Source organism: Rhinopithecus roxellana, chromosome 5, assembly GCF_007565055.1.
Source record: "Rhinopithecus roxellana isolate Shanxi Qingling chromosome 5, ASM756505v1, whole genome shotgun sequence".
NCBI lineage: Eukaryota > Metazoa > Chordata > Mammalia > Primates > Cercopithecidae > Rhinopithecus > Rhinopithecus roxellana.
The window spans coordinates 107,657,718-107,684,496 of NC_044553.1; the positions used below are offsets into that span (position 1 = coordinate 107,657,718).

The window sequence follows — 26,779 nt, forward strand, 5'->3', positions numbered from 1 at the left end:
TGGTGTGAACTCACATACACTAAAGACTTGATCTTTTGTGATTATGAAAGAATTGAAACTCAACAGCCTGAGATTTTGCGATGATCAACTCCCATCTCCATCACCAGGGCAGGCACAGAATCAGTTATGCACTTACTAGTTTGGCATTCAGTTTACTCTTTGCTTTTTGGCCCCGTGGATTTCCCTGAATTTCTTGTAGGTTCAGCTTTAGTGGTGGTGGTGGTGGTGGTGGTGGTGTTTCAAATGCATGTCCTATTTTGCCTGGCATTTCTGTTTTTTTTTTTTTTAATTAAATTAAATCTTCTTTTTAAAATAATTGTAAATCAGCTGGGCATGGTGGCTCACACCTGTAATCCCAGCACTTTGGGAGGACAAGGCAGGTGGATCACTTGAGATCAGGAGTTTGAGACCAGCCTGGCCAACATCGAGAGACTCAGTCTCTACTAAAAATGCAAAAAATTTGCCGGGCATGTGGGCATGCACCTGTAATCCCAGCTACTTAGGAGGCGGAGGTGGGAGAACTGCTTGAGCCCTGGAGGGGGAGGTTGCAGCGAGTCGAGATTGTGCCACTGCACTCAAGCCTGGGCAACAGAGCGAGACTCCATCTCAAATAACAACAATAATAATAAAAATTGTAAATCACATGCATTTGTAGAAAAATAATAAGAGACCCCATGGATCCCTCAAGGGTAACATCTTGCAAAACTCTACAACAAGAATGCAACTGGGCGGGGGGCGGAGCAAGATGGCTGAATAGGAACAGCTCCAGTCTCCAACTCCCAGCGTGAGCGACACAGAAGACCAGTGATTTCTGCATTTTCAACTGAGGTACCGGGGTCATCTCACTGGGGAGTGCCGGACAATCGGTGCTGGTCAGCTGCTGCAGCCCAACCAGCGAGACCTGAAGCAGGGCGAGGCATCACCTCATCTGGGAAGCGCAAGGGGGAAGGGAATCCCTTTTCCTAGCCAGGGGAACTGAGACACACAACACCTGGAAAATCGGATGACTCCCACCCCAATACTGCGCTTTAAGCAACGGGCACACCAGGAGAATATATCCCACACCTGGCCGGGAGGGTCCCACGCCCACGGAGCCTCCCTCATTGCTAGCACAGCAGTCTGCGATCCAACCGAAACGGCAGCAGCGAGGCTGGGGGAGGGGTGCCTGCCATTGCTGAGGCTTAAGTAGGTAAACAAAGCCGCTGGGAAGCTCGAACTGGATGGAGCTCACAGCAGCTCAAGGAAACCTGCCTGTCTCTGTAGACTCCACCTCTGGGGACAGGGCACAGCTAAACAACAAAAGGGGAAGCAGCAGAGGCCCGTGCAGACGCGAACGACTCTGTCTGACAGCTTTGAAGAGAGCAGTGGGTCTCCCAACACCGAGGTTGAGATCTGAGAAGGGACAGACTGCCTGCTCAAGTGGGTCCCTGACCCCTGAGTAGCCTAACTGGGAGACATCCCCCACTAGGGGCAGTCTGACACCCCACACCTCACAGGGTGGAGTACACCCCTGAGAGGAAGCTTCCAAAGTAAGAATCAGACAGGTACACTCGCTGTTCAGCAATATTCTATCTTCTGCAACCTCTGCTGCTGATACCAGGCAAACAGGGTCTGGAGTGGACCTCAAGCAATCTCCAACAGACCTACAGCTGACGGTCCTGACTATTAGAAGGAAAACTATCAAACAGGAAGGACACCTATACCAAAACCCCATCAGTACGTCACCATCATCAAAGACCAGAGGCAGATAAGACCACGAAGATGGGGAAGAAGCAGGGCAGAAAAGCTGGAAATTCAAGAAATAAGAGCGCATCTCCCCCTGCAAAGGAGCGCAGCTCATCGCCAGCAACGGATCAAAGCTGGTCAGAGAATGACTTTGACGAAATGAGAGAAGAAGGCTTCAGCCCATCAAACTTCTCAGAGCTAAAGGAGGAATTACGTACCCAGCGCAAAGAAATTAAAAATCTTGGCCGGGCGCGGTGGCTCAAGCCTGTAATCCCAGCACTTTGGGAGGCCGAGACGGGCGGATCACGAGGTCAGGAGATCAAGACCATCCTGGCTAACATGGTGAAACCCCGTCTCTACTAAAAATACAAAAAAAAAAAAACTAGCCGGGCGACCTGGCGGGCGCCTGTAGTCCCAGCTACTCGGGAGGCTGAGGCAGGAGAATGGCGTGAACCCGGGAGGCGGAGCTTGCAGTGAGCTGAGATCTGGCCACTGCACTCCAGCCCGGGCGACAGAGCAAGACTCCGTCTCAAAAAAAAAAAAAAAAAAAAGAAATTAAAAATCTTGAAAAAAGAGTGGAAGAATTGATAGCTAGAATAATTAATGCAGAGAAGGTCATAAACGAAATGACAGAGATGAAAACCATGACACGAGAAATACGTGACAAATCCACAAGCTTCAGTAACCGACTCGATCAACTGGAAGAAAGAGTATCACCGATTGAGGATCAAATGAATGAAATGAAGCGAGAAGAGAAACCAAAAGAAAAAAGAAGAAAAAGAAATGAACAAAGCCTGCAAGAAGTATGGGATTATGTAAAAAGACCAAATCTACGTCTGATTGGGGTGCCTGAAAGTGAGGGGGAAAATGGAACCAAGTTGGAAAACACTCTTCAGGATATCATCCAGGAGAGCTTCCCCAACCTAGTAGGGCAGGCCAACATCCAAATTCAGGAAATACAGAGAACACCACAAAGATACTCCTCGAGAAGAGCAACTCCAAGACACATAATTGCCAGATTCACCAAAGTTGAAATGAAGGAAAAAATCTTAAGGGCAGCCAGAGAGAAAGGTCAGGTTACCCACAAAGGGAAGCCCATCAGACTAACAGCAGACCTCTCGGCAGAAACTCTACAAGCCAGAAGAGAGTGGGGGCCAATATTCAACGTTCTTAAAGAAAAGAATTTTAAACCCAGAATTTCATATCCAGCCAAACTAAGTTTCATAAGTGAAGGAGAAATAAAATCCTTTACAGATAAGCAAATGCTTAGAGATTTTGTCACCACCAGGCCTGCCTTACAAGAGACCCTGAAGGAAGCCCTAAACATGGAAAGGACCAACCGGTACCAGCCATTGCAAAAACATGCCAAAATGTAAAGACCATCGAGGCTAGGAAGAAACTGCATCAACTAACGAACAAAATAACCAGTTAATATCATAATGGCAGGATCAAGTTCACACATAACCATATTGACCTTAAATGTTAATGGACTAAATGCTCCAATTAAAAGACACAGACTGGCAAACTGGATAAAGAATCAAGACCCATCAGTCTGCTGTATTCAGGAGACCCATCTCACATGCAGAGACATACATAGGCTCAAAATAAAGGGATGGAGGAAGATCTACCAAGCAAATGGAGAACAAAAAAAAGCAGGGGTTGCAATCCTAGTCTCTGATAAAATAGACTTTAAACCATCAAAGATCAAAAGAGACAAAGAAGGCCATTACATAATGGTAAAGGGATCAATTCAACAGGAAGAGCTAACTATCCTTAAATATATATGCACCCAATACAGGAGCACCCACATTCATAAAGCAAGTCCTTAGAGACTTACAAAGAGACTTAGACTCCCATACAATAATAATGGGAGACTTCAGCACTCCACTGTCAACATTAGACAGATCAACGAGACAGAAAGTTAACAAGGATATCCAGGAATTGAACTCATCTCTGCACCAAGCGGACCTAATAGACATCTGTAGAACTCTCCACCCCAAATCAACAGAATATACATTCTTCTCAGCACCACATCGCACTTATTCCAAAATTGACCACATAATTGGAAGTAAAGCACTCCTCAGCGAATGTAAAAGAACAGAAATTATAACAAACTGTCTCTCAGACCGCAGTGCAATCAAACTAGAACTCAGGACTAAGAAACTCAATCAAAACCGCTCAACTATATGGAAACTGAACAACCTGCTCCTGAATGACTACTGGGTACATAACGAAATGAAGGCAGAAATCAAGATGTTCTTTGAAACCAATGAGAACGAAGATACAACATGCCAGAATCTCTGGGACACATTTAAAGCAGTGTGTAGAGGGAAATTTATAGCACTAAATGCCCACAAGAGAAAGCAGGAAAGATCTAAAATTGACACTCTAACATCACAATTAAAAGAACTAGAGAGGCAAGAGCAAACACATTCAAAAGCAAGCAGAAGGCAAGAAATAACTAAGATCAGAGCAGAACTGAAGGAGATAGAGACACAAAAAACCCTCCAAAAAATCAATGAATCCAGGAGTTGGGTTTTTGAAAAGATCAACAAAATTGACAGACCGCTCGCAAGACTAATAAAGAAGAAAAGAGAGAGGAATCAAATAGACGCAATAAAAAATGATAAAGGGGATATCACCACGGACCCCACAGAAATACAAACTACCATCAGAGAATACTATAAACACCTCTACGCAAATCAACTAGAAAATCTAGAAGAAATGGATAATTTCCTGGACACTTACACTCTTCCAAGACTAAACCAGGAAGAAGTTGAATCCCTGAATAGACCAATAGCAGGCTCTGAAATTGAGGCAATAATTAATAGCCTACCAACCAAAAAAAGTCCAGGACCAGATGGATTCACAGCTGAATTCTACCAGAGGTACAAGGAGGAGCTGGTAGCATTCCTTCTGAAACTATTCCAATCAATAGAAAAAGAGGGAATCCTCCCTAACTCATTTTATGAGGCCAACATCATCCTGATACCAAAGCCTGGCAGAGACACAACAAAAAAAGAAAATTTTAGACCAATATCCCTGATGAACATCGATGCAAAAATCCTCAATAAAATATTGGCAAACCGGATTCAGCAGCACATCAAAAAGCTTATCCACCATGATCAAGTGGGCTTCATCCCTGGGATGCAAGGCTGGTTCAACATTCGCAAATCAATAAACGTAATCCAGCATATAAACAGAACCAAAGACAAGAACCACATGATTATCTCAATAGATGCAGAAAAGGCTTTTGACAAAATTCAACAGCCCTTCATGCTAAAAATGCTCAATAAATTCGGTATTGATGGAACGTACCTCAAAATAATAAGAGCTATTTATGACAAACCCACAGCCAATATCATACTGAATGGGCAAAAACTGGAAAAATTCCCTTTGAAAACTGGCACAAGACAGGGATGCCCTCTCTCACCACTCCTATTCAACATAGTGTTGGAAGTTCTGGCTAGGGCAATCAGGCAAGAGAAAGAAATCAAGGGTATTCAGTTAGGAAAAGAAGAAGTCAAATTGTCCCTGTTTGCAGATGACATGATTGTATATTTAGAAAACCCCAGTGTCTCAGCCCAAAATCTCCTTAAGCTGATAAGAAACTTCAGCAAAGTCTCAGGATACAAAATTAATGTGCAAAAATCACAAGCATTCTTATACACCAGTAACAGACAAGCAGAGAGCCAAATCAGGAATGAACTTCCATTCACAATTGCTTCAAAGAGAATGAAATACCTAGGAATCCAACTTACAAGGGATGTGAAGGACCTCTTCAAGGAAAACTACAAACCACTGCTCAGTGAAATAAAAGAGGACACTAACAAATGGAAGAACATACCATGCTCATGGATAGAAAGAATCAATATCGTGAAAATGGCCATACTGCCCAAGGTTATTTATAGATTCAATGCCATCCCCATCAAGCTACCAATGAGTTTCTTCACAGAATTGGAAAAAACGGCTTTAAAGTTCATATGGAACCAAAAAAGAGCCCGCATTGCCAAGACAATCCTAAGTCATAAGGACAAAGCTGGAGGCATCACGCTACCTGACTTCAAACTATACTACAAGGCTACAGTAACCAAAACAGCATGGTGCTGGTACCAAAACAGAGATATAGACCAATGGAACAGAACAGAGTCCTCAGAAATAATACCACACATCTACAGCCATCTGATCTTTGACAAACCTGAGAGAAACAAGAAATGGGGAAAGGATTCCCTATTTAATAAATGGTGCTGGGAAAATTGGCTAGCCATAAGTAGAAAGCTGAAACTGCATCCTTACCTTACTCCTTATACAAAAATTAATTCAAGATGGATTAGAGACTTAAATGTTAGACCTAATACCATAAAAACCCTAGAAGAAAACCTAGGTAGTACCATTCAGGACATAGGCATGGGCAAGGACTTCATGTCTAAAACACCAAAAGCAACGGCAGCAAAAGCAAAAATTGACAAATGGGATCTAATTAAACTAAAGAGCTTCTGCACAGCAAAAGAAACTACCATCAGAGTGAACAGGCAACCTACAGAATGGGAGAAAATTTTTGCAATCTACTCATCAGACAAAGGGCTAATATCCAGAATCTACAAAGAACTCAAACAAATTTACAAGAAAAAAACCAACAACCCCATCCAAAAGTGGGCAAAGGATATGAACAGACATTTCTCAAAAGAAGACATTCATACAGCCAACAGACACATGAAAAAATGCTCATCATCACTGGCCATCAGAGAGATGCAAATCAAAACCACAATGAGATACCATCTCACACCAGTTAGAATGGCAATCATTAAAAAGTCAGGAAACAACTGGTGCTGGAGAGGATGTGGAGATATAGGAACACTTTTACACTGTTGGTGGGATTGTAAACTAGTTCAACCATTATGGAAAACAGTATGGCAGTTCCTCAAGAATCTAGAACTAGATGTACCATATGACCCAGCCATCCCACTACTGGGTATATACCCAAAGGATTATAAATCATGCTGCTATAAAGACACATGCACACGTATGTTTATTGCGGCACTATTCACAATAGCAAAGACTTGGAATCAACCCAAATGTCCATCTGTGACAGACTGGATTAAGAAAATGTGGCACATATACACCATGGAATATTATGCAGCCATAAAAAAGGATGAGTTTGCGTCCTTTGTAGGGACATGGATGCAGCTGGAAACCATCATTCTTAGCAAATTATCACAAGAAGAGAAAACCAAACACCGCATGTTCTCACTCATAGGTGGGAACTGAACAATGAGATCACTTGGACTCCGGAATGGGAACATCACACATCGGGGTCTTGCGGGGGGAGGGATTGCATTGGGAGTTATACCTGATATAAATGATGAATTGGTGGGTGCTGACGAGTTGATGGGTGCAGCACACCAACATGGCAGAAGTATACATATGTAACAAACCTGCACGTTGTGCACATGTACCCTAGAACTTATAGTACAATTAAAAAAATTAAAGAATAAAATAAAATGAAAAATAAATAAATAATAAATATATGACTAAAAAAAAAAAAAGGCAAAAATTTAATCATATGTCAGCCATACATCCTACTAATTAAATAATATTTAGCCAGCCAAGAGTTGAAAACTCATGCATGAAAAAATTCTTATTATGAAAGGACTGGGATTTGTTTTAAAATATTTCTGCACATGTATTGTATGTATGGACAAAAATGAAAACCTAAACATGTTTACCAAATAAATTTTATATTATATAAAAAAGAATGAACTCAGATATCCCACTTCTAGGTATTTACCCAAGATAAATGAAAAACTTTGTTAATAAAAAACCTCCATGTGAATGTTTATAGCATTTTTTCATACTTACCCAAAACTAAAAACAACTCAAATAATACCTGGTGAGTGAATAAACGGTTGTACATTTGTGCAATAGAATACCACGCAGCTATTAAAAAGGTGCAAACTAGATACCTACAACCACAAGAATGATTTTCAAATATATTATTCTAAAAAGAGCCAGTCTCAAAAAGCTACATATGGTGTGATTCTATTTATATAACATTTTGGAAAAGACAAATTAAAGGGACAAAACCAACCAGTGGTTGCCAGGAGCTGAGAGTGGGGGAAGAGGCTGACTATACAGGGGCAACCTGAGGGTATTTTTGGGGTGATGGAACTGTTCCAAATATTCCTTGTGTAGTAGTTACACAATTGTATGGGTTTGTCAAAACTCTTAAAATTGTATACGTCCCAAATAGAATTTTAATATATGTCAGTTTTTAAGCAGGGAAAAAGAGAAGCAATATAATCACAAAAGGTAATATTGGCATAGCAATGTGAACATACTTAAACACTGAACCACACACTTAAAAGTGGTTAGAATGGTAAGTTTTATGTTATGTGTATTTTGTCACAATTTTTTAAATTTTAAATTTACAGCTACAAAAATAATGTTTGTTTAATGGACTGTGATGTAATCATTAAAATAATTTTTCAAAAGAATTATCAATGAAATGAGAAAATGCTTATAATGTTAGATTAAAACAAGTACTAGGATGAATTAACAGTATGATTTTCAATCCTGTAAATGGCAGAAACAATGGAGGGTTAAATGACAAAAGAATAAAGTTCTTGGTGATAGAATTTTGAGTGACTACCTCTATACTTCTTGGCACATTACTGGGGTTTCCACTTATTCCTTTTGTAATCAGGAAAAATGGAAGCCTCAGAAAGTATATGCAGTGAGTTTAACATTGCTGACTCTATCATTCATTTCATATAGGCTCATATTTAAATCATAGTGGCAAAAATAATGACCTCCTATCCACTTTAAAATTATTTTGTTCCCGGAGAAATAAATATTTTAATAACAATTGAAATAGTATCTATTGACTTTTAATTCAAAATGATTATTTAAGCCTGTGTTTAGCTTTCCTGGCTCCAAATTTGCCATTGAATTCACCAGGAAAACATAAAGGGAAAAAATATGTAACTCCATTGACAAATTGGGAAAAGTGCCATGAATAGATTAGATATCTTTAAGGAGTTTATGTAAAATATAGATGGACAAGCACTGGACTAAGGAAAGTACCTGTTGGATGGAATTCCAGTCTCCCAAAGGAAAACTGCCTGGAAAATGAGTGGCGGGGTCCCAGAGCTAGTGGCTGTAGGGGAAGATAGGTTATGTGGTGGTCATCCCTGGAAAAGTCTCAAAGTTAGCAGTATTAGCATCCCAAGAATGCTGTTCCAACATGACTTTGTATAATCCCATTTGGTAAGGTCAATGATTGAAATAAAATAGGCTGGGTACAGTAGCTCACGCCTGTAATCCCCCCACTTTGAGAGGCTGGGGCAGGTGGATCACTTGAGGCCAGGAGTTAGAAACCAGCCTAGCCAACATGGTGTAACCCCGTCTCTACTAAAAATACAAAAATTAGCCAGGTATGGGTGTGTACGCATGGAATCCCAGCTACTCTGGAGGCTGAGGCTGGAGAATTGCTTGAACCTGGGAGACGGAGGTTGCAGCGAGCTGAGATCAAGCCATTGCACTTCAGCCTGGGAGACAGAATAAGACTCTGTCTCAAAAAAAAAAAAAAAAAAAGGAAGCATTACTTCAAGCAAATTTCTAACAGACACTTTTGTACTAATTAAAGGAAGACAGTGAGTGCCCTGCTAACTTGAGTTGCTTCAGTAAGGGAAGAGAAATGTCCTAGTGGAAACATGCTACACAAATGCTTCTGCATGTAGCTTTTCCCTTTTCATTATAGAAAAGAATACACATACTCACACATGAGACACACATATTGTGCATTAATTGTAATGGTTATATGGGCCCTTGGGTAAGAATTGCATGTGAGTACTACTATTACCTAAAGAATTCATTCTTTATTTAATGTGACACTTCCACAAGACTTCTTGGCCCCCAATCCTTGAAAATTAGTTTCTTAGAATTAAACTTTGAATCTTTGGGGTAATGTGCACTAGTGAAAGTTTTACAGGGAACCAATGCCTTGTATTTGCTTTTTTTGTTTTTTTTTTTTGAGACGGAGTCTCGCTCTGCCGCCCAGGCTGGAGTGCAGTGGCCGGATCTCAGCTCACTGCAAGCTCCGCCTCCCGGGTTTAGGCAATTCTCCTGCCTCAGCCTCCTGAGTAGCTGGGACTACAGGCGCCCGCCACCACGCCCGGCTAGTTTTTTATATTTTTTAGTAGAGACAGGGTTTCACCGTGTTAGCCAGGATGGTCTCGATCTCCTGACCTCGTGATCCACCCGTCCTGGCCTCCCAAAGTGCTGGGATTACAGGCCTGAGCCACCACGCCCGGCCGATTTTTTTTTTTTTTTTAATGCTGCCTCTTCTATGAAATCATGATTTCTTCTTTCTTCTTTCTTGTTTCCTTTAGGAATTGTGAAGGGCAGAACATTCGTTACAAGACATGCAGCAATCATGTAAGTCCTAAAATAAAAATATTTTATCCAATACAATATGTTATTGTTTTAAGTTACAATATTCCAATGTGTACTCTAAAACGAATGGTCTCTTAATACCCTTTGTGGAAAATTTAAGTATTTCTTTAATTGACAACAGATTATGTATATCAAATATCTTCCATTTATACTACCTTTTTAGGCCATATCACATTCATGATCTACTTTGGTAAGAATTTAATAATTTCTGAAGTCAGAGAAACAATACGTAGTATCTGCAAGCTCCCTCAAAGTTCAGAATGCTTTTATGTTCATTATCTTACCTGACCTTCGCACTGTCTCTAGGCAGGTGAGGTCTGGTTATTTCTCTTTTGCAAGTGAGAGGACTGAGGCTTAGCAAGGTAAAATTATTTTTTGAAGGTCACATAGGAAGAGTAGACTTACTTGAACTGGTCTGTTGCTATTTCTACCTCAGTGTCAAGGAATACTATAGGTGACTCATCAGCAAATCACACAGAAATATACAAAACCCTACTCTTACTTTACATCAGTGGACACTAAAAATAAAAATTCAAATATCCTGCTTTAGAAATTTGAAAATAAGGCTCATGCCTGTAATCCTAGCACTTTGGGAGGCCAAGGCAGGCAGATCACTTTAGGTTAAAAGTTTGAGACCAACCTGGCCAATATGGTGAAACCCCGTCTCTACTAAAAATATAAACTTAGCTGGGCTTGGTGGTGCGTACTTGTAGTACTAGTTACTTGGGAGGCTGAGGCAGGAGAATTGCTTGAATCTGGGAGGTGGAGGTTGCAGTGAGCCGAGATTACACCACTGCACTCCAGCCTGGGCGACAGAGTGAGACTCTGTCTCAAAAAAAAAAAAAAAAAAAAAAAAAGAAAATAAAAAGTAAACACCAGAAAGAATCCATTCTATTTTCCATTCAAAGCATTTCCTGGTTATCAGTAAGAGGCTAACTAGAGGTACTTGGCACTTACCTCCTCATACACAAAAAGACCAAAACAACAAATAAACAACTACAATTAGACTAGAGTATCTGAGGGAGAGCACTGTAGTATAGCAAGGGAATGACAGAATCCCTGTGGCACACAGTAACTCAGGATTGCAGCATAGAGAGGAGGGCGAAGTACTCTGCCTCTACTACTCCATCTCCTCTGTCAGGTAAGCAGAGAGCCCCCAGCAGCCCGTGTTACCAGTATAGACACATGTAGTCCTTCCTACAGGTGAATGTGGCAGTCCTCACAGGCCCTTGGGGGAGCTGTCTGGAGTTCCCACAGCTGCATTGCTTCACGGTAGGAGCTCACATTGTACACTGCCCACCTCCCATGACCCAGGCTGTTATGGCACAGTGACACCTTGAAACTGGAGCCACTGCTAGAGTGTGCTCTACTCTGGGGAACAGTAACCACTGATCTTTCCATCCCTGAGACTCCGCTGTCATTCTTACATGCTCACACAGATGACTGCAGCACCACAAGCCCAGCTGTTTAGAACCTAGGCCCAGTGAAATGGTGATGACCCTTGCATCCAAGTCCACATGACACCCTTCTCTGCAAGGAACAGGTGATCCTGCACAGTTGTGCATGTACCTCCAGCTTAAGAACCAGCCTGGTGGCCCTTTCTGTGGCAAAGCTGCACCACTACTGCCCTAAACTCCTGCAGTCTAGGCCATTGAGGCACTCACAGATATAACTACATGGATTATACCTGATGAAGCTGTATGGAGACCCAACTACTGTGTCCACCCAGAACCAATGTGAATTCACACTACTCAACTGACACCGTAGGACACATCTGTAGGAAAAAGTCTTTCCTTATAAAAGCTACTCTGTAAAATTGGAAGCAGAAACGGATTCAGCAGATGCACAGATATCAGGGTAGATGCACAAGGGTGGGTGTGGTGGCTCATGCCTGTAATCCCAGCACATGGGGAGGCTGTGGTGGGCAGATAACTTGAAGTCAGGAGTTTAAGACCAGCCTAGCCAACATGGTGAAACCCTATCTCTACAGAAAATACAAAAATCAGCTGGATGTGGTGGCACACACTTGTAATCCCAGCTACTTGGGAGGTGAGGCAGGAGAATCTTTTGAACCTGAGAAGCAGAGGTTTCAGTGAGCTAAGATCACACCACTGCTCTCCAGCCTGGGTGACAGAGCCAGATTCCATCTCAAACAAACAAGCAAAAAATAAAACAAAGTAGATACACAAGAAACTTGAGAAAGCAAAGAAACATGGCACCTTCAAATGAACGTAATTCTCCAGTAATAAACCCCAAAGAAAAGGAAAGTTACAAAATGCCTTAAAAAGAAATCAAAGTTGTGTTCTTAGGGAAACTTGCGAGATACAGAAGAATATAGATAAAAAAGTAATGAAATCATTTGAATTTACAGTAGCTACATTTGTAATAGCTACAAAACGTAAGATACTCAGGAGTAAATTTAACCAAGAAGGTAAAAAGTCTGTACATTAAAAATTATAAAACATTAATGGCCAGGCGTGGTGGCTCACATCTGTAATCCTAGCACTTTGGGAGGCTGAGTGGGTGGATCACGAGGTCAGGAAATCGAGACCAGCCTGGCCAACATAGTGAAACCCCGTCTCTACTAAAAATGCAAAAAAATTAGCTGGGCGTGGTGGCAGGCACCTGTAATCCCAGCTACTTGGGAAGCTGAGGCAGGAGAGTCACTTGAACCCAGGAGGTGGGGGTTGCAGTGATTTGAGATTGTGCCATTGCACTCCAGCCTGGGTGACAGTGTGAGACTCCATCTCAACATATAAATAAATAAATAAACAAAACAAAACATTAATGAAAGAAATTAAAGAGGATGCAAAAACAGGTGTTCATGGATTGGAAAAATTCACATTGTTAAAATGTCCTTACTATCCAAAGTGATATACAGATTTAATACAATCCCTGTTAAAATTCCAGTGACATTATTCACAGAAAAAAAAAATCTTAAAACTTGTATAAAATCACAAAAAGACTCTGAACACCCAAAGCAATCTTGATTAAAAACAAACAAACACACAAAAATCAAAACTGGAGGCATTACACTATCTGACTTCAAAATATATGACAAAGTGATAGTAACTAAAACAGCATGGCATTGGTGTAAAAATACACATAGATCAATGGCACAGAATAGAGAGTCCAGAAATAATTCCACATATCTACAGCCAACTGATTTTCAATAAGGGTGCCAAGAATACACACTAGGGAAAGGACAGTGTCTTCAATAAATGGTGTGGGGAAAATTGGATATCTATATGCAGAAGAATAAAACTGGACCCCTATCTCTCACCATGTACAAAATCCAACTAAAAATGAAGTGAAGATGTACATGTAAGACTTGAAAAGATGAAGCTGATAGACAAAAACAGAGGAAATGCTTCATGACATTGGACTGGGTAAGGATTTTTAAAATATGACCTCGAAAGCACAGATAATAAAAACAAAAATAGACAAATGGGATTATATTAAACTAAAAAGCTTATGTACATCAAAGGACACAATCAAGAGTAAAGAGATAACCTATAGAATGGGAGAAAATATTTGCAAACTAGACAGCTGGACAAGGAAATAATATCTAGAATATATAAGGAATTCAAACAACTCAGTAGCAAAAAAACCCAAAACAAATAATTTGATTTAAAAATGGGCAAAAGGCCTTAATGAACATTTCTCAATAGAAGACATAAATACCAATCCAGGTGTATGGAAAAATGCTTAACATCACTAATCATCAACGAAATACAAATCAAAACCACTACATCTCCTCATTCCACTTAAAATGATTATTATCACAAAGACAAAAGACACAAGTGTTTCCAAGGATGGAAACACTTCTTTCTGCCCAAGGTCACAGAACTGAATTTAACCTCAGACAGTGAGGTTTCAGAAAGTGCACTCCTAACCACTCTACTACACTATACACGGGTATGGAAAGGCTGTAAGCTTTGTCAGATAATAAAATGATGCTGCAGATAGCAGTAGCTAAAGCATGGTAGCTTTTAGTAACACATGAGCACAAGAATTGCTGCGGTATTGGAGGGACATTATACTTCCAGATACCATTGTAGAAAATCTAACTCTGGAACAGTAGGGCAGACCTTCTACATAATCTTAGTTGGCAAGGGCCAGAGATCAGGGAAGAGCAGGGAATTAATTGAAAGAGACGCAACTGAAGGGAGTCAGAGAAAGGAAATCCTCCATGGCTATTGGTTTTCTACTACTACAGCAGCCTGGGGTGGATCCCTAGCATAGGGATGGATCCGGCTTAACGAGGACAAACTCTTGACAGTTGCATTTCAGAATTCTGCCCACCTCAGCAGAAGATACTAAAGAAAAAAAAATTCAGGAACTCAAGAAAAGATCAAGTGTTCTTTTGTTATGAAGTCTAGTTGTAACAGGGACATGAATTCACAGCACATAGATGAAGATGAAGAAATTCTACTCCTGGTGTGCAGGAGATCATGCCTCAAATGGCAGGAGCGGAAGGCATACCCAGGCCACGAAGACCACACCACCCTCCTGGAGAATTCAGACGTTGGTTCAGTGACTTTCCTCGGGTTCACTCTGTCGGGAGATGGAGATTTGGGCTTTGGGCCTGAAAAAATATGGAACAGAACATATCTGGGTACAGTGCCTTGGCTCCTGGGTGACTGCTGTCTTCAGACATAACCCACTGATCAGCACTTAGCATATATCCTTATAGCCAGAACTGGCCCCTGAGCCCTAGATAAAGAATTGTCTTTATCAGGGGTATTTTGGAGCAAATGGAGAATTTCTTTTTTTTTTTTTTTTTTTGAGACAGAGTCTCGCTCTGTCGCCCAGGCTGGAGTGCAGTGGCCGGATCTCAGCTCACTGCAAGCTCCGCCTCCCGGGTTTACGCCATTCTCCTGCCTCAGCCTCCCGAGTAGCTGGGACTACAAGCACCCGCCACCTCGCCCGGCTAGTTTTTTGTATTTTTTAGTGGAGACGGGGTTTCACCGTGTTAGCCAGGATGGTCTCGATCTCCTGACCTCGTGATCCACCCGTCTCGGCCTCCCAAAGTGCTGGGATTACATGCTTGAGCCACCGCGCCCGGCCTGCAAATGGAGAATTTCTAAGAGAAGTCATGCATGTCAGCAGGGAGATCTAATACCTAAATTCACTGATGAGTCATTTTTTTTATACCAGGGATTATAGGATTAAAGGCAATGCTGGAAGAGGCAAAGGGAAAATAATTTTAAGATAAGTATATCATAATTTGGTAAGGATATTTTTGTAGCATGAACACATTTTTATATGAGCACAGAGGGAGGCCTGGTATACTTGAAGAGGGGGCTCCCAGGGCTCCTTCCTGACTTTCCAGAAGGGACATTTGATGTGACCCTTGAAGGATCCCTCATACTATGGATCCTATGAATGGCTAGAATCTGACAATTTTCCATTCAGTATTTCTCTTGGAGGTGTTCTTTTCTTTTCCTTGTCATCACTCCTACTCTGGGCAAAAGTCACCCCCTCTCATGTCTGTCTCCAGACCTCCAGACCATCTTACGATTTTACTGTTCCTAAAATGCCATCTTTTATATTTTAGTCCCCTCCATGGATCCTTAATGCTTTCAAATCTCCTCACTTGCATTCAAGGATCTTCTTGTCTTCAGATAAGATTTATCTCTTATTTAAACTCCCAGCTTTCACCCTTTCTGGACAAGGCTGCATAGTGCTCCATATAGATAACGAATTTATTTCTGCTGTTTCTCATTTGTTATGTTGTTTCCCGAATCTTCTCCTGTTTACATCACAACATCCTTTAAATTCATCTGAGATTTTACTTTTCCACAATTCCTTGTTTGCCAATTCTAGTTTGCAGTGGCCAGCAACAATTTATTTTTATGCTAGAAATGCAGTCATTTGTTATATAAAATAATCACAAAATTCAGCTCATAGTACAACTTGGATATGAAGTTAAAATAAATTTTTAAAATTTGCTTGTAGCAACAATATTATTTCTCCTGAGTCTCTACTTGCTGGTTATTGGGAGAGAGGACTGGGGAGGGGAATTGCCTAAATGTCTGATCCACATGAAGCTTGGTCCAGTCCTAGTATATAAATAATCTCGTAGATAATGGCCAGTCTCTCTTGCATAAAAATACTCAGTTTATTAGATAATCTTTCATTCCTGGCTTCTCTACATAAGTTGCTCCCATGTTTTACATATCCGCATGGTTTCAGGAGGGGAAGGAGAACTTGTTTTCAAGATGGTTTGGGAAACGGGTGCCTTTTGTCATTTGTTGGCTGTGGCAGCCTTCTTCTCTTCTTTTCTCTTCCCTTCTCCTCCTCTCCATCCTCCTCTTCTCTATTCCTCCTATCCTTCTCCTCCTCTTTCTTCTTTTCTGAGCTTCCCAGACTGGCTACCCTCACTGACTGACACTTCCTTTTTATTACCTCTATCAGGTTAGAGTCAAGTCTTGCTGATATGGAATCTATTCTTACTAACTTCATTTAATCAGTTGTACAATTTAACTCTTGGATAACAATTCTACATCCTTCATTGCATTCCTACTTTAAGTCTACAAATGCCAGAGATAACACTTGTTCAGTATGTTTCATGCATATAGAAGCTACATCTCCAATAAGATAACAAGCTCATTGAATGACAGTGGTGGATTATGTTTTTGTTTTGTGTTCTCCCTAGCATGTGACCTAGGGCAAAGCTCATTAAGTATATTTCATAAATAAGTGTTGTCTTCAATTTAACTGAAGTGAAAAAAATGCTTCTCAGGGAAAGGAAAGCAGAAGAATGTTTGGCATTTTCCTCCCTAAATGTCAAATAAACTGTTTAAGACACAAGAATCCCTAGCTTGTCTTGAGCTGGGACGTGGGACCTAGCTGAGCCAGATTAGGCAAGCTTAGTGTTGACACTGGAAGAATGTGAAGTAAATGAAAGCATTTAATGTAAGCAGTCAGTGTCCCCTATGTTTACTAGAAAGCAGTATTCTATAATAGAGTGCTTATTACTTTGAGAATCAGTCTTGGCTCTGTCATATCCTAGTGTGTGTCTTTGGACTAGGGGCTAAAAACTTTCTACGTCACAGTTTTTTTTTTTTTTTTTTTTTGTATTTTTGTATTTTTTTTTTATTATACTTTAAGTTCTAGGGTACATGTGCACAACGTGCAGGTTTGTTACATATGTGTACCAGTGCCATGTTGTGTGCTGTACCCATTAACTCATCATTTACATTAGGTATATCTCCTAATGCTATCCCTCCCCCCTCCCCCCTCCCCACAATAGGCCCCGGTGTGTGATGTTCCCCTTCCTGTGTCCAAGTGATCTCATTGTTCAGTTCCCACCTATGAGTGAGAACATGCGGTGTTTGGTTTTCTGTTCTTGTGATAGTTTGCTGAAAATGATGGTTTCCAGCTGCATCCATGTCCCTACAAAGGACATGAACTCATCCTTTTTTATGGCTTCATAGTATTCCATGGGGTATATGTGCCACATTTTCTTAATCCTGTCTGTCACTGATGGACATTTGGGTTGATTCCAAGTCTTTGCTATTGTGAATAGTGGTGCAATAAACATACGTGTGCATGTGTCTTTATAGCAGCATGATTTATAATCCTTTGGGTATATATCCAGTAATGAGATGGCTGGGTCAAATGGTATTTCTTGTTCTAGATCCTTGAGGAACCGCCACACTGTTTTCCACAATGGTTGAACTAGTTTACAGTCCCACCAACAGTGTAAAAGTGTTCCTATTTCTCCACATCCTCTCCAGCACCTGTTGTTTCCTGATTTTTTAACGATTGCCATTCTCACTGGTGTGAGATGGTATCTCATTGTGGTTTTGATTTGCATTTCTCTGATGGCGAGTGATGATGAGCATTTTTTCATGTGTCTGTTGGCTGTATGAATGTCTTCTTTTGAGAAGTGTCTGTTCATATCCTTTGCCCACTTTTGGATGGGGTTGTTGGTTTTTTTCTTGTAAATTTGTTTGAGTTCTTTGTAGGTTCTGGATATTAGCCCTTTGTCAGATGAGTAGATTGCAAGAATTTTCTCCCATTCTGTAGGTTGCCTGTTCACTCTGATGGTAGTTTCTTTTGCTGTGCAGAAGCTCTTTAGTTTAATTAGATCCCATTTGTCAATTTTGGCTTTTGTTGCCGTTGCTTTTGGTGTTTTAGACATGAAGTCCTTGCCCATGCCTATGTCCTGAATGGTATCACCTAGGTTTTCTTCCGGAGTTTTTATGGTTTTAAGTCTAACATTTAAGTCTCTAATCCATCTTGAATTAATTATTCTATAAGGAGTAAGGAAAGGATCCAGTTTCAGCTTTCTACTTATGGCCTATTTTCCCAGCACCATTTATTAAATGGGAATCCTTTCCCCATTTCTTGTTTTTGACAGATTTGTCAAAGATCAGATGGCTGTAGATGTGTGGTATTATTTCTGAAGGCTCTGTTCTGCTCCATTGGTCTATATCTCTGTTTTGGTACTAGTACCATGCTGTTTTGGTTACTGTAGCCTTGTAGTATAGTTTGAAGTCAGGTAGCGTGATGCCTCCAGCTTTGTTCTTTTGACTTAGGATTGTCTTGGCAATGCGGGGTCTTTCTTGGTTCCATATGAACTTTAAAGCATTTTTTTCCAATTCTGTGAAGAAAGTCATTGGTAGCTTAATGGGAATGGCATTGAATCTATAAATTACCTTGAGCAGTATGGCCATTTTCACAATATTGATTCTTCCTGTCCATGAGCATGGTATGTTCTTCCATTTGTTAGTGTCCTCTTTTATTTCACTGAGCAGTGGTTTGTAGTTCTCCTTGAAGAGGTCCTTTACATCCCTTGTAAGTTGGATTCCTAGGTATTTTATTCTCTTTGAAGCTATTGTGAATGGAAGTTCATTCATGATTTGGCTCTCTGTTTGTCTGTTACAGGTGTATAGGAATGCTTGTGATTTTTGCACATTAATTTTGTATCCTGAGACTTTGCTGAAGTTTCTTATCAGCTTAAGGAGATTTTGGGCTGAGACAATGGGGTTTTCTAAATATACAATCATGTCATCTGCAAACAGGGATGTTGGGGTCCGCGTGTTTCCTAAACAAAGGAATGAACACACAAGACAACACAGGACAAGACATACATGGCGGCCACACCGAACGGCACACTCTACTTTATTTTATACAGCCGTTTGTGGAATGTTACCAAGTCACGGGGCGTGTGTTACTTCTCTGTCCTTTCCTTGACTCCCAAGATCAGTAAACATTGACCAGTTCCCAGAGCCCACTGTTTACAGCTGGCTCTTTTTCCTTTCTGTTTGCAGAGAAGGACCGTCCTGCTTTGTCTGCAAGAGCAGGGCTTATCGGGAATGTCTCGTTTGCGAGCACGCAGTCCTCTACATCTCCCCCTTCTTTATTTACAGGTTTGAATTTCTTTCAAAACCATCATCACATGTTGGGCTCACTGGGATTCGGTGTTTGCCCTTTGGCACCATTTCTAGCAGACTGTGAAAATGACAAAGGCAAAAACAACAATCAATACATTACTAGAAGCAGAAGTCAGTAAAGTTTTTATAGGACTCATAGGGTTTAAAGATTTCAAGCTTTGTGCAATACCAGTCGTTAAATCTGTGCCAGTCAGTAACGGAAACTGATTACAAAACGTTTTAGAAATATTGTGTGTTAGTTTTTGTATTTTTAGGGAAAGATTATTATGGCCAATTAAAAGCCTTTTTATCTTTGTCTCATTATGCGCAGTGTTGTTAAAAGGAGCAGGGGCAATACAAAATTGAGTAGTATTTCAGTCACATTTTAACAAGGCTCAAGTATTTAACACTGTTAGTTGATCCCCTATCTAAGAAACCATTTGTTTTAAGTTATCTACTCATTTAGTCAAATGAGCATCGATGTCTCATTGTTGTTATCATAACAAGTGAGATTGTTTATGCCATTGTTGTACGAACTTTGCATTTTGGATCCTCTGATGTAACGCCAGTCTAGCAACAATGTCGGTGGAAGCAATGGCCACAAGTCCCACTACTGCTGTTATGATGACCCCAACCGCTCTTCGGCTGCGGTGGACAAGATCTTGCATTACTTTGTAAATTTGAGTAACCCCAGTAGATTTACCTCAGGTGCGTGTCAAGTTCACAGGTAACCAGGTTTTTTTTCTAGCTCTTAAAATATATATATTGGAGTAAGTCTCATTCCAATTATTATGCCACCAAGTAGTATTTATACAGCTTAAAAATGTACAATTGCCCGTACAGTTAACTACTCCTGTATTATTGTCCCATTTAAAGATTCTCGCTAACAACAAGTAAGGTTTTTTTTTAACACAAGCAATGACATATCTAGATCTGTTTCGATGTAAAGATATATGGAAAGGATTAGAAAGATTAGTGGTATTTAAAGACATGTTTCCCGTAAAAGTAGACATTGGTTTGCCAGTAGCTAGTAACTTTCATATATGACTTTGTATTTGTGAGGTGTTGGCCAAATATGGCATGGGAACGACAAGCCACCATCATGTCAAATAATAGTTTAGTTACCATTAGCATAAATGCTGTGATTATTTCTATGTCATCGTAGGCTAATGTGGCTAAACTTAGTCTGAAAATCTCCATGCACACTTCAGTCAGTGACAAGGTGTCTGTAATTCCTACCTTTTACCTCTAAGAATAATTGTGGTCTACTTCTTTTACATCTAGTCCACTCTAATTGGGAAACACCTCCGGACATGTCAGGAATAGGACATAAGGATAATGTAGTAGGCAAGGTTTTGTTAAGCAGAGCAGTATGATTATATTTAAAACTCTGAGTAACAACAATCATAGTAAAGGCTGCAATGTGACTATGATTACAGCATACAGCCCAAGTCTCATGAGAAGTATGTAAACAACGTGGACTGTTCCCAAGACATATAGGTAACCCTTTTACCCCAAATTGATATGAACTGTTTATTACACCCGTGTCTAACTCAGGATCCTGATTTTAAAAAGGTGATGGCATCCAAGCAGTATCATTAGTAAATACTAAAACTTCTTTGTCTCCCCAGGCCACACCTTGATATAAGGGTGGAAAGGGAATATAAGCCCAATATGTGAATTCTCCAGCTGTTATCTGGCAATTTACTATAGCTAGCATAGCCAGAAATAAGGTCAATGAGGTTTTGGGCTGTCTAGCTTGTTGAACAACCCCTTCAGTTTCTTGAGTAAGCTTTTTTAGCTGACCTCATGTTGGGGGTTCCACTCGTCGAGTTTCAAAGGTGAAGGTTTTCTGAGTACTCAGATTTAGTTTTTGAAATGCCGCCAGGAAGTCCTCCGGCCGGCTCCTCTTCGCCATGGCACTGCTTCAACCGTCGGGATGGGAACCACTCGTCTCTGGCACCTGTACGAACGAGAGCATAACCTCGACCCCATTGTAAAACTTTTCTGTTAAATATTGGCCTTGTGATGAAGGATAGTACACCCACAAATTGTTAGCTTGTGGCTTTTTTAATGGTTGTTGAAAATGTTTTACTGCTGTAGATTGCGCCAATTGGCGCAATAGTTAAGAAAATTTAAAGTAAAAAGAGCTTTCAGAATTTGATGTTTTGGGGAATCTCATCCATTTCCCCCTGTTTGTTTCAAAAGTTGTAATTTTAAGGTAGTATTAGTTTTTTAAATAATTGACCTTGACTGTTAAATGGAATATCAGTGGAATGACGAACGTGGTATGAAGAGAGGAAGGCAGCCAATTTGTGAGAGTAACAAGTAGGAGTATTTTCAGTTTTTAATTTAGTAGGAACTTCTATAACTGTAAAGTAAGTAAGTAAATGAGTAATAACAGGATTAGTTTTTTTAGAGGGTAATGGTGTAGCCCATTGGAAGTGTGACCAAGTATTAATTATATATTTTACATATTTTAAACAACCAAAAGAAGAAATATAAGTTATATTTATTTGTCAAATATGATTTTGTTGAGTGTCTCGGGGATTTATACCTGGACTTAAAAAGGGTGTAATAATAGGAGCACAAGATGGACAGGCTCTGATAATAGTCTGGGCTTGACGGCGTGTTATAGAAAATCACCGTTGTAATTCTAAACTGTTAGTATGATGTAATTGATGTTTATCTTGAGCCTGTTGGACATTGCCAACAAGTAAAGAATCAATTTGGCTATTACCAAAAGTTAAAGGTCCCGGTAAAGCTGAATGTGAACGAATATGAGTGATAAAAAGGGGGGTTGTATGGGAAGTAAGAGTCAAAAACAATAAGGAAAATAGTTTTTGTAAAGGGGTTTTTGGGAGTAATGGTAAAGAAGTTTGAGAAATATATTTAGTCACATATATAGTATATTGGGAATCACTAACTATATTACAAGGGGTTTGAGGCCAATCTTGTAGTACCATAAGAATGGTAAAAAGTTTTTTCTGTTGTACAGATTTAAATGGATAGTGAGAAATTTTTGAATTATTTGATGTCCAGTATTTAGCTTTTTTATTGTTAGAAGTATTAGTAAAAAAGGTGGGACCTTTAACCGGAGTATAAGAAATAGGATTATAGGACAGGAAAGAATATTGTTGTAGAAAAGCAAATAATCTATGACTGGGATAGTGTTGAGAAAAGGAACCAGTATACTTAGTGCAAGTCACTTGTTATTTTTTATGAGTTTTTAGTAGAGATTTAATGTATTGATTAGATAATCAGGTAATAATTTTTATAGGGTTAATTTTAAGCAATTGACGAGTTTTATGTTGCCCTTTAATAATTAATTTAGCCAATTTATTAATATAAGGGTAAATTTTTTTAATGGCTTTATTAGCCAAAAATAGCCATTTTAGAATGTTATTATTTTGATGTAAGATGGCTGTTGGTGAATGAGGAGTATGAAAAAGACATAAAGAGAGCGGAAGATCGAGTATAATATAATCAAGGTGAGCTTTACTAATTTTATTTTTTACAAAAGACAATTTCTCTTTTGTAGTAGGGGAAAATTGTCGAGAACTGTTTAAATCCGAATCTCCTTTCAAGGTAGCAAACAAATGTTGTAATTTATAAATAGGAATACCTAAGATGGGACGAAGTCAATTAATATTTTCCAACAATTTTTGAAAGTCATTAAGGGTCATAAGTTGATCTCTTCTAATTTGAACCTTTTGTGGGTAGATTTGTTTTTTAGCCAATAGATACCCCAAATATTGAATGGGGAACTGAGTTTGTATTTTTTTTAGGAGATATTTGTAAATTATAATGAATTAACTGTTGTTGTAAAACCTTAAAAACTTGATTTTGGAGGGTTACATTAGGGGTAGCCAATAAAATATCATTCATATAATGATAAATTAACACAGTTGGAAACTGATTTTTTATAGGATTTAAAGTCCTGTGTATGAATTTTTGACATAAAGTAGGGCTATTAAGCATACCCTGGGGAAGAACCTTCCACTGATATTTTTGAGTTGGCTGCCCATTATTATATTTAGGAATAATAAAGGCAAACATCTTATAATTTTGAGGTTGTAATGGAATAGAGAAAAAACAATCTTTGAGATCTATGACCATTAATTTTTAACTTTGTGGGATAAGGGTGAGATTAGGAAGACCAGGCTGTAAACTCCTCATAGGTTGAATGTAAACATTTATACTTTTAAGGTCAGTTAATAAACGCCATTTTTTACCTTTTTTTTTTTTTTTTTTAACATGACAAAGACAGGGGAATTCCATGCAGAAGTACTTGGCTCTATATGCCCCTCGGCCAATTGTTTTTTTGACTAACTCTTTTAAAGCCCCAAGTTTTTCTTTAGATAATGGCCACTGTTCCACCCAAACAGGAGTGGTAGTTTTCCACTTTAATTGTAAAGGTTGAGGCTGGTGAACAGTGGCTATGAGTTTAAAGGATTGTAGCCCATTTTGAACATCATATTTTTGGCAGCTGAAGAAATATGAGGAATGTTTAAAAAAGCACCAAATTGTTGTAAAAGATTTTGTCCCCAAAGATTAATATTGATAGGAACAATATAAAAAAATTTGACCTTGTTGACCTTTAGGACTGACACAGGTTAAAGGTTTTATGCTTTGATAAACCATAGAAGCAGCACCCAAGTCAGTGAGTGTAACTGAAACTTGTTTTTCTTTTTTTAATTGTATAGGCCACTGATTTAAACAAATGATAGACACATCTGTCCCCGTGTCAATTAACCCTTCAAAAACTATTCCATTAATGTGCAATGAACATAAGAGCTTTTGATCAGAAACTAAAGTTTCCTAAAAAACAGTTTTTCCTGTGCTACCGAACCCTTCCTGTCGAGATACCTCTCTAGATAGGAACGGAAAAAAAGGCAATAAAAGTAATTGTGCAATACGTTCCCCTGCCTCTAGGTGCATAAATTGTGAGACTTGTACCATAATAAGAATTTTGTTAGTAAAATCAGGATCAATAATTTTTGGAATTATCATTAACCCCCGTATAGTACTGCTGTTTTGACCTAAAAAAGTCCTACATGTCCTTTTGGCAAAGGGCCACACACTTCAGTAGTTAATTTATATACTCCTCCATTAGGAGACAAGATATAAGGCTGAGTAATAGCCAAGTCTGTAGTGGCACTCTGTTTAGTTGCTGTATAAAGCTGGGAAACTGGGGTATGGGGTGATATTCTTAAGGAGGACTTGAATTTATTTCTTGATGTTGTAGGCCATTGCTCACTGGGTATTGTGGTAGGCTTGCATTATAATTGTTGGGGCCCCAAGTCTGTGGGGCCCGGCTCCTGCTTTCTGGGAGAGGAGACAGTAAATTTTCACTTTTATCAGTTTTGGAACGACATTTATTTGTCCAATGTTGACCTTTGTTACAATGTTTGCACACCTCTGAAGGCAGCTTTCTGTCTTGAGGGATAAAAGTGTTCAATTTTTTACGACATTCTTTCTTGAAATATCTAGGTTTACCACATTGAAAGCAAATACCTTGTTTGTTATTTTCTTTTAAGGCTTTAGATAGGGCTCCAGCAAATAACTGAGCATTATAAATAGCCCCTCTAACACCAGCACAAGCTCTAATATATTTATCTAAATTGGCTGCACTGGCCTTTAATGGTCTTAACAATTTTTGACATTCAGCATTAGCATTTTCAAAAGACAATGTCTGTAACAAAATTTTTGAAGTAGGGCCAACACCCACAGTTTTTAAGACAGCATCTTGAAGATGGGCTACAAAATTTGGATATGGTTCATTTGTGTCCTGTAAAATCTTCACAAAGGAGAGGAAAGATTTTCCTGCTATTTCTACCTTATTTTAGGCCCTTAAAAACAAAGTCTTGATTTGAGTAAGGGCGACATTATTTAGGCCAGCCTGAGCATTAAGAGTAGCATATTGGCCCGTGCCTGTGAGTTGTTCCTCAGTGGGTCTGGGGAATCACAGGTAGTATTTTTTCTAGCCTGCACATGCGCCTTGTCCATCCACCAGCTGTGCAATTAACCACTGAGAACGATCAAGAACAGTCTTCCCCAAAGTCTCCCAGTCTATAGGAATCATCAAATTTTCTGATGCAAAAGCATCAAGAAGACCAAGGACAAAAGGAGATTGAGGTCTATAGTTAGAAATGGCAGTTTTCATTTCTTTTAAAAATTTAAATTGTAAGGCAGTAAATTGGACATCATTGCCACCATTTGGAAACTGAGCATTAGGAGCCAAAGGAGCACGAATAATTGGAAACAAATCCAGCTCCTCAAATTTTCTTATCTTTTCCTTTTTTCCTTCCCCCAATGGCAGGAAAGGCACTGAGAAAATTTTGCCAGAGAAAGGTAAGGAAGCTGGGGGGTTGGAGGCACTGGAAAATCCCCTTCTAACGGGGCAGAAGGAAAAGAAACAGGGAAAGCTCGCAAAGGTGAATTAGAAGAATGTATCTGTAATATCTGTTGAAGCATTCCCATAATATGCTGCATGTCAGAATTCCCCTTAGAAGAAGGAGGAGTTGGCTCTTCCTCTTCTCCCCCTTTTGCTACCCCCCATCCTCTGTTATTCTGGCAAAAATGGGCTCTATTTCAGATTTATTTTTTTTTTCCAAATCCTTAGATACCTCTTCTCCTGTGGCTATATCACCACACTCTGAATCAGTCTCAAGTAACTCTAATGCCTGAGTGATAGAGTTACACAAGGTCCACAAATTTAGAGGCATAGTATCCCCTAACTGGTGAGCTCTACACAGAGCTTTTACTACCTGTAACCATTCTCTCCGATTCAGCTGCACTTTAGTCTGATACTGAAACCAGTAACAATGTTGTTCAACATGGGCAAACAATCACTTTAAAGTCTTTTCTTTCACTTCTGCTCCTATAGACAGCAACAGTCCTTGAAACAGCCGTAAATATTCTGAGGCCAGAGAGGTGGAATTCCCCAAAATTATCCCGTGGGTCCCCCTTCTGTACTTACACACCCGGGGTGCTCCCCCTCTGGTTCCTTGCTCTCTTGGAGCCACGGACCCTGCTCCCTGCGCCAGTTGTTGGGGTCCGCGTGTTTCCTAAACAAAGGAATGAACACACAAGACAACACAGGACAAGACATACATGGCGGCCGCGCCGAACGGCACACTCTGCTTTATTTTATACAGCCGTTTGTGGAATGTTACCAAGTCATGGGGCATGTGTTGCTTCTCTGACCTTTC

The 26,779-nt window shown here is 39.8% G+C and overlaps 1 protein-coding gene across 5 annotated transcripts in view; it reads left to right on the forward strand.

The window, feature by feature from the left end:
* The window catches only part of ADAMTSL3 (ADAMTS like 3), a 421,728-nt gene that overhangs the window by 154,418 nt on the left and 240,531 nt on the right, over positions 1–26,779 (forward strand). For all 5 annotated transcript variants that reach the window (XM_030931695.1, XM_030931696.1, XM_030931693.1 and 2 more), the window contains exon 5: positions 10,116–10,161. In XM_030931695.1, coding sequence (XP_030787555.1) covers positions 10,116–10,161 — 46 coding nt within the window. The remainder of the gene's footprint in view (positions 1–10,115; positions 10,162–26,779) is intronic.